The 19,687-nt window shown below is 35.7% G+C and overlaps 1 protein-coding gene across 1 annotated transcript in view; it reads left to right on the top strand.

Annotated features, from left to right (window-relative positions):
• Window positions 1–19,687, top strand: part of LOC138314664 (methylmalonyl-CoA mutase, mitochondrial-like) — a 31,877-nt gene that overhangs the window by 10,375 nt on the left and 1,815 nt on the right. Inside the window, exons 14-15 of the mRNA XM_069255120.1 lie at window positions 2,892–3,032; window positions 17,318–17,445. Of these exons, the coding sequence (XP_069111221.1) occupies window positions 2,892–3,032; window positions 17,318–17,445 (269 nt within the window). The remainder of the gene's footprint in view (window positions 1–2,891; window positions 3,033–17,317; window positions 17,446–19,687) is intronic.

The following is a 19,687-nucleotide window of genomic DNA, read 5'->3' as shown; positions in this document are numbered from 1 at the left end:
GTCCGTCGTCCGTCCGTCTCCGTCTAACAATCGACTTCGTTCCCTAAACCTCCGCTGGTCGTGATTTTCAACACAAAAAATTTGGTGGTAGCTATCCTTATGGTGCTACTAACTGGAAAATTGTACCTATGATGGGGCTGAGACCCCCCAGGGGCCTGGTGGGTGTGCGGGGCCTAAAAGATGGGTCATTTGGCTATTTCCATATAAACGACTTCTTCTCTGAAACCAAGCATGGGATAGCACCCATAATGCAATGGTAGCATCCTTTATAGGGTGGGGATTCAAAATTGTACAAATGATCGGGGCTGACCCCCCGGGGGCCTGAGGGGTGTCTGGGCGTCAATTGGGGTCCATTTGGCTATTTCCATTTTAAACGACTTCTTCTCTGAAACCAAGCATGGATAGCAACCCATAAGATGCAATGGTAGCATCCTTATAGGGTGGGGATTCAAAATTGTACAAATGATAGGGCTGACCCCCCGGGGGCCTGAGGGGCGGGGTCAGAAATGGGGTCAATTTGGCTATTTCCATATAAACGACTTTTCTCTGAAACTAAGCATGAGATAGCACTCATATTGCAAATGGCAATTAGTATCGTTATAGGGTAGGGATTAAAAAATTGTACAAATGATGTGGCTGACCCCCCGGGGGGGGGGCCTGAGGGGCGGGGTCAAAAGGGGTCAATTTGGCTATTTCCATATAAAAACGACTTCTTCTCTGAAACCAAGCATGGGATAGCACCCATAATGCAATGGTAGCATCCTTATAGGGTGGGGATTCAAAATTGTACAAATGATGGGGCTGACCCCCCGGGGGCCTGAGGGGCGGGGTCAAATGGGGTCAATTTGACTATTTCCATATAAACGACTTCTTCTCTGAAACTAAGCATGGTATAGCACCCATAATGCAATGGTAGCATCTTTATAGGGTGGGATTCAAAATTGTGCAAAATGATTGGGGCTGACCCCCCAGGGGGGCCTGAGGGGCGGGGTCGAACGTGGCCAATTTGGCTATTTTCAATATAAACGACTTTTTCTCTGAAACTAAGCACGGTTATAGCACCCATAATACAATGGTAGTATCCTTATAGTGTGGGAATTCAAAATTGTGCAAATGATAGGGCTGAAAACCCCCGGGGGCCTGAGGGGCGGGGTCAAAAGTGGTCAATTTCCCTATTATAAATGACTTTTTCTCTGAAACTTAACATGGGATTACGCTCATTAATGCTGAATGTGTGGATAGCATACTTTATAGGGTTTGGGATTCAAAATTTTGCAAAAATGATGGGGCTGAGCCCCCGGTGGGCCTGTTGGGCGCGGGAGTCTTCAAGGGGTCGTAATTGTAGCTATTATTCCATCATCAAACGATCTTCTTACTCTGAAACTGAAAGAATGAGTAAGCACTTATAATGCAATGGTAGCTTCGATTTGAAAATTGACCCCCGGGGTCTTAGAAAGCTTACCTGCATTTAGAAATGATAATTGTGAGTGTCGTCATACCATGCAACCCAGCTCGATCTGAACATACCAGATTCACACCATCGGCACATTGTTGTGTAACTTCAAAATAATAATGAATCGATTGTCTTGCTAAGACATATAAACAAATTAATATTTTAAGAAGCATTTTGTTTGAAATAGTATAATCCCTTGATGGACATTTTTAGTTTGTGTGTATCAAATTTTCATTTTTAAAGGATGGAACATTCGAACGTTTTAGGAAACACGTCACACAGCGGAAAATTTTCTAAAATGAAGTACAAAAATGTGCAGGAGGACCTTTTTTCTTTCAAATGTGCATTTTTAGAACATTTCACTCGGCGGAAATGGGTGGGCAAAAATACATGTTTGCTCCCCCCCCTGGGAACGGGGCCCCCACCCCCCCCGCTTCCTACGCCCCTGCAGTACACAAGTCATATATGTATATGCAGGTAGAGTGTATACCTGTATACCCACGTACATATATGTACACTTTACAGTACATATATAGTGTATGTGACACACTTTTGTACCAAATGCATTGGGTATACTACACGCGCATCTACGTACATGTTAATATGATAATATGATGTAATATTGTATTTTATGTGTATGTGCAAAACACTAAAACAGATCTACATGATCTCTACATGTTATGATTAACTCCACATTATGATATACATGATCAACTTGAATTATATAACATGACTTTTACTAAATGACACAACTTTTGCTTTATTTTGATATTTCAGGTTTATAAATAATCATAAAGAGATCGCCCAAACTGACAATACAATGAATAAATCAAAATAAATATATGTCAATCAAAATATATTTCAAATATTACGATGAAATATTACATGTGTAGAAACATGTTTAAACAGAAATGATGCATGAGATTTAGATATCGCGCATGACTGACCGATCGCCCCAATCGCACAGCTGTGCGGTGTGCGATCCAAACCGCACAGATGTGCGCACGATGTATGCGTTTTTGGTACGTTATGCAGTCACACAACTGTAGCTGCTTGAAATCACCCAAAACTATTGGTTTCAAAAATGGCAACTAACAAAACTTTTGGAAGAGCATTGAATTGTTACAAGATGACATCCAAGTGAAATTTTCAATTCACTTTAGAATTGATTTGTTTTTAATTTACTAAACTACATTGATATTAAAGATATAATAGAAACCTATATTTACCAGAACTTATGTAATAGCATTTCAGCTTTTCCTTTATTTTTATTAGAGTTATTCCCCCTCTATCACTTTGAGGACAGGGTACAGATCACCAAATATTGGCATGCTCTATATGTTATCCTCTTAGATATTTTTGTTTATTGAAATACATACAAAAATATATCTGTCATCTAAAATATGAAAAATAATGATACAATTTGCTTACTTTTCAGAATTTCTCAGAAAAGGAGGGTCGTCGACCACGTATCCTGGTTGCTAAGGTAGGACAGGATGGCCATGACCGTGGTGGTAAGGTCATTGCTACAGGATTTGCTGACCTTGGCTTTGATGTTGACATTGGACCATTGTTTGCTGTAAGTATAATTGTGTGTATAGACATTAAAGCCAATGTATATGTAGAGCTGTGAAAAGTCTTTGTGTCCAACAGACTTATTTATAAAATATATATTATTATATGCGTGACCAAAAGGTTGATCCCATATAATTGATCACTCTATATTCCATGTACATTTGTACAATTGATCACTTCTCTATATTCCATGTACATTTGTTTTTACTATATTGGGTTTCTGAATGTAACTGATAGAAGATATAGCAGAACTTCCTCATAATACATACAAACTTCAACCAAAATGTGATCCGCCATAGGTAGATACACAAAAGAGGACTATATGAACATGTCTCCTGTATTACTGACTAACGGTTTCATGAATACAAAAAGGCTACCAACCACATGCATGTATTCCAGGAGTATATAAAGATAGTGAACATGGACATTGAATTTGAATATGTACCAAATATTTAGTGGAGTATTATCCATTGGCAGCCAGACTGTCAGTCTGTAGACGTTTCAACCCATGTTCACCAGAAATGTCCTGGATATTGTTGGTCAACTGTGTGATTAGCTTAATGCTTGTCATTGGATTACATTCCAGTCTTTCACCTGTCTGCTCCACAGCCAGCAGGATGCACATTCTGCAGCTAATCAGTGTACTCGCAACCACTGTTCCTGCCTGACTACATCCACTAACAGCTCCAATGCCAATCAACAAGGCTGTCTTGCCTGTATAACAATTGTTTAAAAAAAAATTTCATATATTCTTTTGAAAACGTGTGATATGAACTGTCAAAACAATATTGACCCCTACTCCATCTGATTCAGTATTACTTTTCCATATCACATCGTATTCACAAGGTAGTAACATATTGATACAAAATGGAGGAACAAATGATGACCGTTGATTTGAAACCCGTCATCTGTTAATGGTGGGCTAAAATTACATAATAAACTAAATATTAAACAGTTTTATTTGTAATCATGAATTTTCAAATTTAATGCATCATATATTTCTGCAGCAAAGAGTTGCATTGATGTTTTGGTCACACATCACAATCAATGCAAATTGGCAGCAGTTAAGGAATGGACAAAGGTCTGATTTTGGAACTGATTCTCTCCAGGCTTAGGTAGGAATAGAGCAAAAATTTACATAGAGTTCTGGGTATGATCTGGAAGAGTTCTGGGTATGATCTGGAGCAGTCTATAAACAGGAATAGGGGATGAAGTGATTTATAGTGGGCATGGGAAGGGTTGAAGCAAGTTGAAAACAATTCAGCCACTTGCCAATCTTTTAACGGACGGAGCTACTTGTATATTCTATATGTACTAACAGTCACGGAAACAGGCCTGAGTGTGTAGCATATTAAAGTTGATAAAGGTCTAATATCACACTACTTTGTTAGGTTATCGTGCTTATGCCACTATTGATATATATAGTTTCCTGCATTTTGTCAGAATTATTATCTTTGACCACCATCTACATTTTTCTATAGAGACCGCAGAACCAAATGATTTCGCTATATACGATATATTAACGTTTGCCACTGTCCAGGTTAAATGGAGTTTTCAAGTCTGGTCACCTGTCACTAATTTTGAAGAATGGCATCTGGCATACCTGTGAATGAAAAGAAATAAAGATCTACCATCTTGCTAAACTTTTATGTGGGGGGTTCCATCTTATGTTGAATTCCGCACCAAAAATTGACCAACATATTCATGAAATTCCAATATTGATTACCTCCCCCTGTCAGACACACACTTGCCAGAATTTTAAAATTTCTTTACATATTTTACATCTACATGTATTGCCCAACCCACACATTAAACATTTGAAACTGATGCGCCCTGAGTACCCAATCAGCAGGCTCCGAAACATTCACCTCTCTATGAAATCTTGTGCCCAAAAGGGGATTTCCAGGAATCTATTTTTGGTTTGATTCTGCGGTCCCTCTATCACAATACCATATGGCCCTATACTGTACCACCTTACACACTAGTCTTCCCTTGATTGACAGACTGCGGCTGAAACTATTGCACTCTATTGCACTATCGGAATCTGCATTATGAGCTATCGTTGGAAAAACTTTCTTCATAAATTCAGTGTTTTTTGATGATTTAAGATCGTTGCTTATTGTGCTTCAATGATTTGTTGACTGCTTTATTTGAAAAAGATCATACCCAGTAAAATAATGTTCATTATTGACTGTGAAGTACATAGATGGAAGACAACAGATCAGAAACCAATTCCTTGGATTTTAGCCACTTATGACATTCATATCTAACATATGTTTTTGATTTTTCTATTTGGTAAATGTCAAACGTCAGAATAAAGATAACTGGCAGTACTATAGGTATATTACCTCATGTTGGTGACAACAAGGACTTAGCTAGTATGGAGTACAACTGTTGTGTAGTGTGGCTGTGCCATGCTCCCGATATGAAATTGAGGTATATACTCGTAGTTTTAATCTATGTCTCTCATGTCCTGTCCTTTACATATGTAGGTGGCATGGACATTTCTATTTAAATTGATCTGCTGTTTGTCAAGAGACAAAAATACTAATTTAGTGGTTCCGTCACAAGACAATTCTGCAAATAAGATAAATGTATTTCATTTTTCTTAAGTATGTTATTATAAATGGCCTAGGTCAGGCATATATATTTCATAATAAAATATAATTGCATTATACAAGCAAAGCTCCACCACACCTACATCAGTTCATAATGGTATGTATGAAATGTGATAAGACATAATTACTTGGCTTTATGGGAAAATATGACCACAATGTGAATAAAAAGCTCTAGCTTAAAGACGATATTAATATCTAACAGATTGTTTTTCATAAACTAGTACTTAAAAATAAATGTAATCCACTCTTGTAAGTTATAAAACCGAAATTCCCGTTGAGTGATAAAATGGAAAGACATTATAAAAAGGAATGAAATTGAAATCAAAGTGTGCGGCCTGTATGATTTTATGTATACATAATTATCCACAGATAAGTAGGCCATAATATATCATTCGAAACCTTCAATGCTGTTATATATACTGGCAAAAAACCATCCTCATAACCTGATGCTAAAAACAAAAATGAAAAAAAGTTAGAGTGAGCTCAATATCTAGGCCAAATCATGACATGAATTATGTACATTTGGAACAAATTTATACTCAGACGGAGATTTACCATTATTCCTTGTGAACATCAGAAAAAGTGAATACAGACAGAAATACGTCACTTGTTGATTTTCGGTAAATACGTCACTTGTTGATTTTCGGTGCATGTCTGCCACCAACTTCAGAATCTGAAGCGGACATTTCTTTGTCTTGTTTGGATTGCTATATGCATGTATTATGATAGCCGTTTGATTAAACGATTAACATCGTAGAGTTGAATAAATGCCATTGGTTTTTTTTCAAAATAGTAGATGCTTTGTAAATTAATTATGTAAACTATTAAATTTATAATTTTGTATTTAGGGTAATAAAAACTATAGTTAAGATTTAACTAAAATTTCGTTTTGATTGTTTTTAGTAAAATTTATCAAATTTTTATGTTAAAAAAATGATTTCAAGACAATTTCTCCAAACTCGGTGTAACTTCAAAGACCAACCTCTAGAGAACTTACCGAGTTAACTCTGGTTGTTGGACCAGTTGAGTTGGGATAATTCTGGTTGTTGGACTAGTGAATTGGGGATAACTCTGGTTGTTGGGCCAGTGAAATGGAGGATAAGATAGAAGATGCTATCCAGTTTGTGGTAACGAGGGGCCTAATTATACTAATGTGCGATTAAGGGTCCTGTAGTGTTTATAATCTTACAGACAGTTGGCTGTCATTATCTAAACACAAGCCAAACGTTTACCCCCTCGCCAGCATTAAAGGTATCTAAATAGCCAATCATATTCTGATGTAAATCACAATGCAACTGACACTGATCCAGGTCTCAATAATGTTTTAGCTGAAGTATTCGATAGTTTCATTTTATTGTACAGACATTTTTTAGGTTTCCACGTATTTACTCTAAATGTTGGTTATCTGCAATGTATTATGTTTGTCTCTATTGCTTAAAAAGACGAACATGTCATTGCTTTTAATACAAAAAAATGTAAAGTTACTGACAGCGTAAAAATTACTCTGTTTTGGTATTTGTTTGAAATAATTCCGAGAAAGTGATGTATTTTAATAGACAAACTACCCGAGTTACTATGTACAATGTACAATTCATTGGTACATGTATCACCGGAAAACATAAAATGAAATTCAGAAAATGAAAAAAAAATAAAAAATATTTCTATATGTATTATAACACCTGGGAAGTTTTATGATATCAACAAATGTAATGCAATACTGATCTAGGGTACAGCGTGTTTGACCTAGAAGCCGATCAAGCTTTCTTCTTTGTTGTCCATCTGGTTTTATTTTCATTGTTTTCCATAATCGTCTTTCTTACTTACCGGTAATTTTGTACCTTATCTTACCGATAGTGATAGTGATTGTCTTTTTGCAGGTATTCGTTTCTTTGATGCATCACTGATAATTTTGGACTGGATTTTACGAACAGATACGTGTTGTGTTGTGTGTTCCTATGTCGGTTCAAGTAATTTTCGTTACACTGCAGTTTACGCCAGTTTTATTTAATCCACGTGTTTATACTGGCGGTTATAGTTGCTGCTAGGAGATCGAGTATAAGTTCACGCAAGGATGAATATGTCGTTCTGGACGCAGTGTCTTCAATAAAATTCCTTTTAGATTAATTAGACTGATGTGAAAATTAAATTTAGGCATCCACATGTTGATGCCAATGTGTCGTGACGAGAAGATATCATCAGTACCCACCTTTTATCATTTCAATAAATGTTAATATGTTGCGTAATAACACGGTGTGAAATTGGCTCGATGTTTCGTGTTAATTTGGAAATCATAGGCTAAGCAATAGACTGAGACATGTTGATTATACGACAATGCCACAATTTCTTCTCATTAGCATCTCGTGTAGCACTTAATGACATGTTTTTCATCCTTTTTTGGATGCTTTCAAACTCAATTTAAAATAATCCATCTGATTACTATTAGCTACAAATTCGAAATAAACTGGATTTGTAAACGTGTAACTTGAATTAAAAGTTGCTTCACTGTGATGGCTCAAGTTACTAACAGAAATCGCGATGGCATCATATCCAGTAGTAACTGAGTTTGGATCTAAACGTCACGTTTATTTAGAATACACAACCTTTTTGAGTATACAGATGTTATGCTGTAAGTAAAGCTCATTAAAATACATGCAGTATATACCTTACATTCCTAGGTATAACCAAGTCAAAAAGCAGACAATTGATATGTCCCACCAGTCAGTACCCGATCGCGAAAACTATTGATATATTTCATTCGTTTTTAGAACTGATCTTCTGAACACCATACCTGGAAAGAAAGTTTTAAATTCAAGAAGGTTATCTCGTACCAGATTAATTATGGCATACGTCTAGATTATTGCCACACTTTTCCCTTATAGATGCCTAAGATTTTAATTAAATGAGATTGCAAAGCTGAATTGAAAATGTTTGAGTGATAGATGACTTTCCTCAGGGAAAATATTGCCAGATCAGGATCTCAATGTATTTTTGTGATATCTATCAAATGTAGGTACCAGACGATTTATTGTTTTAAATGCAAAAACACTTAACATGCCATAACTAGAATCCAATGAATGGTCCCTGGTCCATATAGTCTTTAGTCTTGACACTAAGGAAACAACTGTTGAGATTGAAATTGGCCGACAGAAGTGTCATAACACAAACGTGCTTCAAATGTTTTATTTAGGAAAAACGTCATAGAGTCGGTTTCGGTACTGGATGTGATGTATTTGCTTTCTGAATTCTCAAAATATGTATCAGAGGAAATATAACAAATATGTAAAACTCCCCTTCGTAAGGTTTGGGTGTCACGACTTGACTGTGTTTTGAGTGTATGTCTGTTCTAGCTGTCGAACTGTAAGTAAATAATAAGTACCCGAGGGAGTAGGATTGGGTTTATTTCGTGTGTTGTAGTAAGTTAGGGGATGCTATAACTAAGCTAGGTCTGTCAGTGTTGTTTACCACTGAGAAGTAGCCTAGCTGATGACACTAATATATGTTCTAGCCAATGTAACATATGTACAAATTTAACTTCCCCAGGAAAGTCGGCGGATCAAGGCCGTGGTCTGGCGGTAGTTTTATTGGTAGACCTTTGTCATTGTGACAGAATGTATTGTATTGGTAACAGCGCGCCCACGGCCAGGAATAATTGGTTCTTCTTTTCAAAATTAAGATTAACAGCTAAGGCATTAAACAAGGTAACATGGGTTGGTACTGTTTTTTCGGAATGTAAACCTTTCTTCCATGCCGACGTGCTTATGTTTGATCTTCGTAATAGTGAAGTATTTTGTGTATGCTGGGAGATAATCAGAATTCTGTGATGTATAAATTATTTATACATTAAGGCTTTTCGAGTAAACAGCATTAATCGTTACGATACTGTAACTACCAGGAGAAATTGGTATTGTGTAAATAGCAATAAATATATTAAAGCTTCGCTACCATTATACAAATGTGTCATGTACGGTAGAAATGGAATTGTGATTTCCATAGTTGGGATAGTTTTCTTGATTATAATTCAAATAAACTGTGTTAGTCAAATTACATTTTTATTATATTAGCACACTCAGAATATCATGTAATGTATAACACTTGATAAAACATATTATATTTCGTGATAAAACAATGATTTACTCCGTGATGTATAAGTTTCATTACAAAATCAATTAGCTCCATCTGGACATTACAATCACTGCCGGGCTATATTGGTCATGACCTTCATTTCGATACTGAGCTACAGCAGATGTAACAGAAACTGGTTCACTGACCTGATCTGATGGACGCTTGACCTAGACACGTGGCAGCCTGTTACAGTAAAACATTCTGCTGACCTCCTACGCATATTTCTTTCTCTTGTAGTTATGGCCTTGGAGATGGTATATTTCAGGAAAATAACAATGACACGTGACTTATCGTTGTTTTTGTACGTATGGTTATATTTGTTCGGCGAATATGTTTTTGCATTACTTTCACAGCAGTTTTAAGTACAGTTGTTACAAATTACTGTAAACGAGATAATTTTAACATCGGAAATGTATGTCTACTTTTAATATACCGACATTTATCGAATATATTTTCTCTCAAAAGAATGTTTCTCTTAAACGCAATAGTGTGACGTCGGATAATCTGCTTCGAAATTTACATTTGAGGTTGTCCGTCGGACTTTACCACTAAACCATTTTCAAGTATTCTGTTTGTAAAACCAACCGAAACTGTCTATGTTTTTACGCCGATTTGACTAAAGAAAATAACATTTTAAAGGTAAAATTAAAAATCTTTTTGCATCAATTTAAATGAATATAACAAAAATATTCGTGAAATATTTTTACAATGTATCAGCCTACTATTTGTGAAAGTTTTTTTCTGTAATAAATTTAAAGTATATATATTGACTATTAAGGGTAAATTGATATTTTCTAATCTTCTAAAAACAAACCCAAATTGCAATGCATTCCTTTAATGCTAGATTTAAAAAAATAATAATCATCTGAAATGATTGTGTGTACCAGTGACTAATGAAGCTGGGAGTTATAACAAATACTGTCTATGAAGGAACTTTCTTTCGCGGCTACTAAATTTCGAGATTTCTTTTTAAAATATTTTCACGGATTTAAAATTGAATGAAGGTACTTTAGAATTTTAAATTGTGCAAGAATTTTCTGAGAGATCAATTCGCAGAGATAATCTTTGGCGAATTAACATCGATTGCTAAATTCGCGAAAATAAATTACACGCGAAAGAGAGTTGGTTTACAGTATACAATTATCAAAATAGTACAATGTAGATATCTTTACCATATATTGTCCTTACTTAATGTTTCCAGAAGTTCAAATGTTGTAAGGAAATTTATGGGAAAGGATGATTTTAAACTGTTTTAAACGATGTGAAAATAAGCTACTCAATGGCATCGTAGCCTATATATATGACATATGGTAAATAGCTGAGTTTACGAGAGAAGACAGCTGCCGGTGTATTATAAACAACATACCTTGACAAACAACGACCTTGCTTTCCTGTATTGAGCGTTGACCTTTTACGCTGAAGATTGCAAGACTTAATCAATGAAGGGTTCCTACGTTATGTAGTGCATCATGAAAAGTAAATGAAACTATCTTATAAACCAATTTAGTTAAGACCCTTAACAAAAAAAACTATATATTATGAGAGGAAGATATAACGAAATTTAAACCAGAAAGTGGTGTTAGGTATGTGACTGGGAAATTGGTTCCTTTGGCAGCCTATTTACAAATTCTACACAAATCACTTAATTGAGTTTCGTTCGCATTGTTCAGCAACAAAATATAGTAACTTAAAATTGCCAGAAAGAATGAACAAGTTTGTATAGTAATCACCCTCTTTGAAAGGTTTTCCGCTTGTTCTCTTTCTCGTAGTACGAAAATGTTATTTCTCTTTAAAAGCAAAGTGTATATACATGATGTGATGAGGTTTGAGAGTTTGTTTGTAGACTTACTGTCAGCATAAAAATCAAATGAAAGTACTCTATTGTATTATAGGTGCGATGTACTTACCTAATGAATCACACAGGCTCATGTACTATAAACTATTTCGTTTTTACAAATACCGATACATAATCTGCCGCTAATGGTGCCATTTCGATGCTTTGTTGTGAGCTGCAAGGAAGTTTAAGTCTCAGACGTTTGTAATCCACTGAATGCCGTCTCTAGAACATCCGGATATCTCACGAGGTCACCTAAATAATAACCGGATAAAATACACATACCTTGACCTCCCATCATTATTATGACCCCCGTACCGAAATGTCCGTCCGTTTGTCCGTTGTTTTTTAAGGGATTGAAATATTCTCAAATTTAGTAGGAGGATTTCCTATGCCATCTGGATCCACTGTTTAACGTTTTGGGTTCACCGGATTCAGAACGGCTGCTCAGTCATCTTTAATTTTAACAATGACAAAAATGAAATTTTGTAACTGTAGCTAATTGATTCATAGTTAATACTGCAACATGGTAACGTCGGCCCTGCGTATAGGACGTTAGAGTTGTACAAGCTGCCCTTATTGCATGATCGTAAAAGGCGACTTAATTTAGGATTTATCTTTTCATTCCTTCCTAATTGACTTAATTCTTTCTAACGTCTTCCTTGATACCGCATCACATTTGGCCATTAGTCGAGTACTCCTGTGAGGCTTTGGGTATTTTCCCCCTACCCGAGATACACCATAGTCTATAAAAGTGGTAGTTTCTGCTCCTGCTTAGCGCTCAGGATTCAGGGACGACTGGTTTGCCCGTTGTCAGTATAATGTGTCCGGTTAGGGTGTGTTGATTGGTGTCTTCGGCGGCATGTTTCAGTTATATAACACTATAAAAAGGCCAAGGGTTCAACTATACAAGAAGACACGACATGAGCATACCAAAACATGAATCTTGCACTTCACGGAAGGTATCACATCAACAGGAGGCTGTCTTTACCTGACCCTGGCTTTTAATAGGAAGTACATATAATAAATCAAACCAACCAAATCAAAGCATGTTAACGTGGACAATATTGTAGTATCTGATACGTTGGTGGGTCAGTTATTTAACGGGACCTTTCCTTACGCTTTGACCACAATCCCTTCCGGTAGTCTTGATTAGGCATGATTTTTAGCCTTTTTGGCCTGGTCCCCGGCAGGACACCATACATGACAGGCCTGAAGCCGGGGCTTTTAGGCAACATCGTAGACTTGCCCGAAGTGAAAGTCTCTCCGGTGTCCCGTAGATTTTTGTATCATGTGAAGGATATGTGGTTGATTACGAAAATCTTCGAGACACTGGAGAAATTTTACCTTTGAGAGCCTTGGCCACCGGCCGGCTATGTTTAGTGTCCGGCCAGGGACTAGGCCAATATGGCAAAAATCGGAAGGGGCTGTACTTGTATTTGACACTTTTTTGCGACGATTGGTTTTCGCAAATTATTATCGACAGCAAAACTAATTGCTTGCAAAAATAAATCTGTATGCCGTATTACACTTTAATTTTGGTTATAGGTCACGATATTCATTTTTAAGGCCCGCCGTATTATCAACTGAAGGCCAAACGTGAGGCGCTGTCAATGGATGTACAATGCTCACGCTCTACCTGCAGGGCCAAGATGCGGACTTGTGAAAGCTGGTATTGGTTTCAGAATTGCAGTCGCCTCTTTAAATCTTATTTTACCCGACAGGTACAATTTAATAACTTGTTCTTGTCAATCGCATTCTTAGGATGCATGATAAAAGATAAAAGAATTGTAAGTATTGATTTCCAACCTCTCTCGGATAAAAATAGGTAGGCCTTATGGGTGTATATATTAATTAAGACACATGACAATCCATTGTTGTAAGTCAACATTCTGGATATGTCATTGCAACTCAACTTCTTTAAACCTTGAATTGTTTTGCTTAAACACCTTTTTATTATTTTTACGATATATCTAGTCACCGAAATATATGATTCTTAGATGTCATTAGATATAAGCGATTGAGATACTTTTTTGTATAAAAATGTTCAATCCTGCAACGTATTCTATGGTAACAGATTTCGTAGCCATTTGTATGTCATACAAATGTATTATTATACATGTTAGGTACCAAATTTCAACTTTATACTTTATATTGCATGCCTATTACTTTGAGATATTTTGACAGAAAAATGCCATTTATCCTTTCATTTATATACACCCATGTGAGAATGTATTTCACTACTTTAAGAATGTTGTCTATATACATTTGAACGGAATATTCTCATTTACTATTTCAAATAATTTAAATTGAATGTATAAAGAATTTAATGTAATTGAATCACAGATTTGGATGAGTACAAACAGAAAAGAATTATGAATATATGCATGCATATATGTAATTGTGCATTAATAAACTTAGGCTTGTGTATATATCTATTTGTTTTTGGGGATGCGTTGATTAGTTGAAACAACATGTGACCAATCCCATGTTGTTTGTATTTTCAACAATTGATATTTTTAAATCAATCCATTCAACTCAAATCGAACATGGCTGTTTACAACTTCATGTCGATGCCTGTTTACAACTTCATGTCGATGCCTGTAGGCCATGTCATTTTCTGCCTATGATAAACTTTCCGTTCTTTGTTGGTGTTTACATTACAAAAGTAGGACACATATACATTATGTATTAGTCTGCTTGCATCTGTAAGTATTCTCATCGATTCACGTGCATTAGAACATATTATGGAGGTCAGAATGGCCATCTTTTTACCAATAACTCTATTTGGTATCAGTTTGAGATCAGACTCGATGTAATATGATGCTAATACAGTGGTTCTATTTTGTCCATTTTCCACTCCACTCCCCCTATCTATGACAGAATTCTACGTTGTATAGACTTTGATGTTTCACCAGTTTCATGTTGGAGAATGCTTGATTATAGACTATTCGTGTAGTACCGTGATAGGAGATAGTAGGCGGATTATTAGAAAAACAGGAGCCTAGGGAACGTCAACTTTTATGACCATGTAAAAGAAGCAGTCCTAAGATGTAACACTAGTCGCTAGTGCGTATTGTATATCCACCTTCTTGGATAAAGCGCCATTTGCTTGTTTGAGTATTGGATGTAAAAATGCTATCCTGTTAACGTCCTGTTAAGAACAAGGAACATCAAGGTGCCTTTGGGAGGTATATTATTGTTGTGTCTCTTAGTGATAGTGAAGTTCTTGCCGTTATTATAGTGCTATCACAAAGACGCATACCGACAAAGATACCAAACAGCACACCCCATGTGGCCACCTTACATTACACTGATAACAGACGAACCAGTCACTACAGCTCCTTAAAAATGAACTAGCGCTTACTGTAACTATCATGAAAATGCTTTTGAATTTCCCGTTTCTATCAATATTTTGCATTGGATACAACGAAGTGGAAAACTTATAAATTTTTTGATCGGTGATGGCACAGTGTCGATGGATTATCGCAGTTAATACTAAACCAAACATAATAATGAACCTGTTTCTGTGACCTTTTTAATTTACTTCGTTGCTCCAAACACAATGTTATTCAGAAACTTTAACGACCAATATATGATCCGTAATTTTAATCTTGTAAAATAATGAGCTTCGTTGCTCTGAAATTAGTTTGTGCCTCACGGAACACTAAATACTGATACATTTTGTCACGCTGACCTAAATTCAATAGAATCCCCATATACATGACCCTTTGGTTATGTTTCCCTTGTCGTTCAATACGGCCTCATGTCCATATTAATTATACGATAATTTACTATACATTGTGTATGATAAAAATCAATTCAATTTCTGCGACTTTTTTTTTTGTTTTTTTTATAGGCTCCTGATGTTTATACGATACTCAAAGTATACTTACTGTTCAACACAACCCTGTCCTGTCCTTTCAGTAAATACTATTAGCGTCATATCTAGCATTTCTCAAATTGAATATTTAAATGCCAATAAATTATGCAATATCTATAATAATGATTGTAGACCATTTGTATGAGATGTCCCCTACTAATTCCTTTTTGCCTCCCCAATATACAAGTATAGTCAAATATTGTTTGATATTTGTTTATTACACACAGCCGAATTGTTTTTAAATCCAGCAGTTCTTTTTCTTAACTTCTATAAAACAATATGTATATTTTACGAAGACAAATTATAAAAGATTGTTTTTCAGAATTTTCAGTTAAAAGGTGTATCTTTAATCCTTATGCCAATTAAAACGACTTTATGTAGAGTTAACCTGTACTTTTGAAAACAATACAATAAATAGCAGTCTGAGCTATTGATTATTTCTGTTATTCAAATTTTATATCCTATTACTGCATGGTTGACGTTTAGTCATTTGTAAGCCCTACGTTTAAAGCACTTATGTAACAGCAGAGACCAGCTGTCTACCGCCAAACAGGCTCTCGGAGTTGACAAATTATGTTGATATAAACTTTCATTTGTTTTAAAACCTAATGACAGCATGGTGTTAATACTATTGACAAACACTGGCCCTTCTGTAACATAAAACAGTAAATCAGTAATACAATTGTGAACTTCAATTTATATTGCTACAACTTACTTTATACAAAATGATTACGATGAACAAGCATTCCTGTTTGGATGTTTGAGGAATTAAGCTGTGGAAACCATTCAAAGGCACGGACAATCATGTATGATACTTTATAGGCATCTTATTTTAACACTGTAATAGTTCTTGTTTATGTATATCTTGATGAAAACGTATCTGAATAAGTCACGTTAAATGTAATAACCGTAAAATGTGAAATGAAATAGAAGATCAAAATTTGGAATCTTGATTTGGCCGCGTGTAGTTACTGCTCCGGTGACATACATATCATGATTAGTACTCATTTTGAGCTCTTCTTTGGTTTTGTAAAATTAAAAACTGTGGATTTTAAATATTGTAATTCTCAAAATGTTGGTAAATTGTGGTGGTGAATATCATATTAAAATCTATTCTTGTTACGTGATAATGACGCATATAACCTCAATCAATAGTTTGAGGTCCTCTCTTCGCTATAGGCAGACAACAATACGAAGCTATAACCAAAATTGATATCTGAAACGTAAGAAGGAAGTTAATTTGGGCAGTTTTAATTCATTTCGGTTTAGAACAAAATCTACTACATGTATTCAACTTCACATTTATTTTGACCGGCGTTTAATCTCGATCATTAATTTTACCGTTATGATCTAACGAAGAATACTACTGTAAGCTAAGTTATTTTCGTATGATATACATTAATATCGCGGGATACTGAAACGCGAATTAAAGTAATTCGCAAACCACTGTATAAAGCGTTATTACAATGGTAATTAAACTTAACAGTCCTAGAAAAACGCGTATTCAAATAATTCGCAAATAATGGTATAAAGCGTATCTACAAAAGGTAAACATAACAGTCCAAAAGAAACGCAAATTTATGTTCGCGAGTATGTTGAAATCAATTAAGACGTATACGGGAAATTAAAGTGGTTTAAAGAAGACAGTTTGAAATTCAGGTTGGTTGGACGTTGCTGACGATCAGATTTCCACATAGAATGGCTAATAAAGTGTACATGGAACCGCTCAAGACAACAAATCACTGAAATAAAAACCGTTCGTCTATTGATATGTTATTTATTTGTGTTGGGCATTATTCAGCACAAATTTAGTATTTTTGTTTTTTTGGCAGACACCTAAAGAGGCTGCTCAACAGGCCATTGATGCCGACGTCCATGTTGTAGGAGTCAGTTCACTGGCTGCCGGCCATAAGACATTGATCCCGCAGCTAATTGATGAGCTGAAGACCATGGGACGACCGTACGTATAGAATATAAGTCTTATAATAGGTTCACACATCTTATGCTCATTCCTTGACAGGGCACATGTAATCAATTTTCATACATTAATTCTGTGGTATTATGTAACTTTGAGTTTATTGAATGGACGTAATTGGTTGATAACATAATTGTACATACAAAGGCACAATTTAGTTAGCTGATTTTGCAATTGATTTTCAATAAAATCTGCCAATACATTATATCATAGGTCAAGGCCTGCAAACACGTTTAAAACTCATATACAAAAGTTTGATATCAAAGGGAATATGCTTATATACAAGACACGAGATGCAGGATTCGTTTGTAAACTCTAAAACAGTGGATTTCATGAACTTTACAAGTTGAACTAAAACCCGATACATTTGCTGTGGAATTGCCTTAGGCTTCGTCATCCTTCTGTATCACAAACGTTACGTAATTGAATTTAGTTTACGAGTGGATTTTATGTCGTTTCATGTAAATATGTAAGGTATATAAATATATCATTGTTTGTTCACCTGTGTCAGACAATCGGTAGAACTGAGCCTGTTACACATGTTACACATACTTTAAGTCAATCAACCTGCACCGCGAAGCTGTTCTCGCCTATATTCTGTCTCGTTCAAGTCTGTTTGTCAAATGTACTGGACTTTTCGTTCTCAGCAACGGTCATTTATTGGCATGATTTCGTAGATGGCAGTCATAAGTAAAAGAATCAGAACCCTTCGAGGAAAGCGAAAGGTAGATGGTAGATTTCGACACATCTGACCATAGTCGTTAAAGTGGTCACAAAGCGTCTTTTACAAAACTTAAATTTCACGTTTCTGCGTATTTGTAGTTTTCGACATTAGCAAATCATGTTTAAAGTATATCCCCAAGTTACATCACAACTACCCTTTAAATAGTCCGATGTTTTTTTTTACATAAACATTTTCGTCTAAGAGTATTCACAATCAATATCTACTTCATTCTGGAAAACTCATTATTTTCTATTTCTTTATCTGCAATGTTGCTGTACCATGCGCTCTAACACCTCCGCTTTTACGCAGTAAATCTTAACCAATATCATCGTAATCTACAGCCTCTCAATAACATACACTAGACACACTCTGCTTGAACAAAGTACTAATAAACCTCGGACGCCATCTCCCATTTTGAATATCTCAAGGCTCTTCCTAATTTCATACTCGAAAAATTTCCCATTAGTTTTGCGGTTATTGTTGATTGCGTTGTGATGGTGAGGTGACCCACTAGCCTTGGTGGTTGGAGAGCAGTTCTAGGTCACGGATCAGTAAGAGCACGTTTTCTCATCATTACCCCAAGGCTGCTATATGGTGTTCTTCTAATAGTTATACCAGTATCCTATGTAAATCTAGCGGTCGGCTTGTTCGGGGTATCGCTGTGTTTTGACCTCTGCTCGACTTCCAAAGCCGACCCATAGGGAAAACTCTGAATACTGAACATGTATTTTGAGCCAAGTTGATTGTCTGAAGGGTTATCTGGCGTCAGTCTCTCAATGGTTCGAAATCTGACTGACATTTAGGAAAGTGAAGTTCAAGTTTCATATTTATCATTAAATTGTGAATACATCTGACGATGGTATTTCGATTACTTGTTGATGTTACCTCTCGCTTTTAGACGGGTCGTATATACATTGACGGATCATTCATCAACGACTTGAGATAAATTATGTTTTGATAGATTAAATGAATTCAAACGACCTGTAAAGAGTTATTTTGACCCTAATATCTCAATACGTACTGTTAGGTCATTCATCATAATCCTGTGTAAAATTCCACAAAATTCCAAAGGTAGGGCAGATAAGAATAATGTTCACGGTACTGTCACAGGCACAGGGATAAATGAAATATCATTATCAAAGCTTTATTCTGGGTTTTATTTTCTTATACCTTTCATACATAATATCCAATGTTTTCAAATGAACGTCTTTTATTATTCTTTACAAATTACATGTCATTCGTGCATGGTACTTTGCTCGATGAATGATTCCTCGAATTTTTTGATAATAAAAATGAATTATATTTCACCGCTTTTCGCGTCACGGATGCATTATTTTCACTTTCAGATTATCTTTTTTTTTATAAATTCAGCGTCAGTAATTCCGGCATACTACTTGCTGAAATGCCCGTTCCGTCTCATTGTACTTGATCAATTTGCCATTCATTAACAATAATCTCTTCCCGCAATGGAACGGGGGTCTAATAGAATCACATGGGTCAATC

The sequence above is a fragment of the Argopecten irradians genome, chromosome 2, assembly GCF_041381155.1.
Source record: "Argopecten irradians isolate NY chromosome 2, Ai_NY, whole genome shotgun sequence".
Taxonomy (NCBI): Eukaryota; Metazoa; Mollusca; class Bivalvia; order Pectinida; family Pectinidae; genus Argopecten; species Argopecten irradians.
Note: the sequence above shows the minus strand (reverse complement) of the source record. Positions and strands in the feature narration are given on the sequence as shown.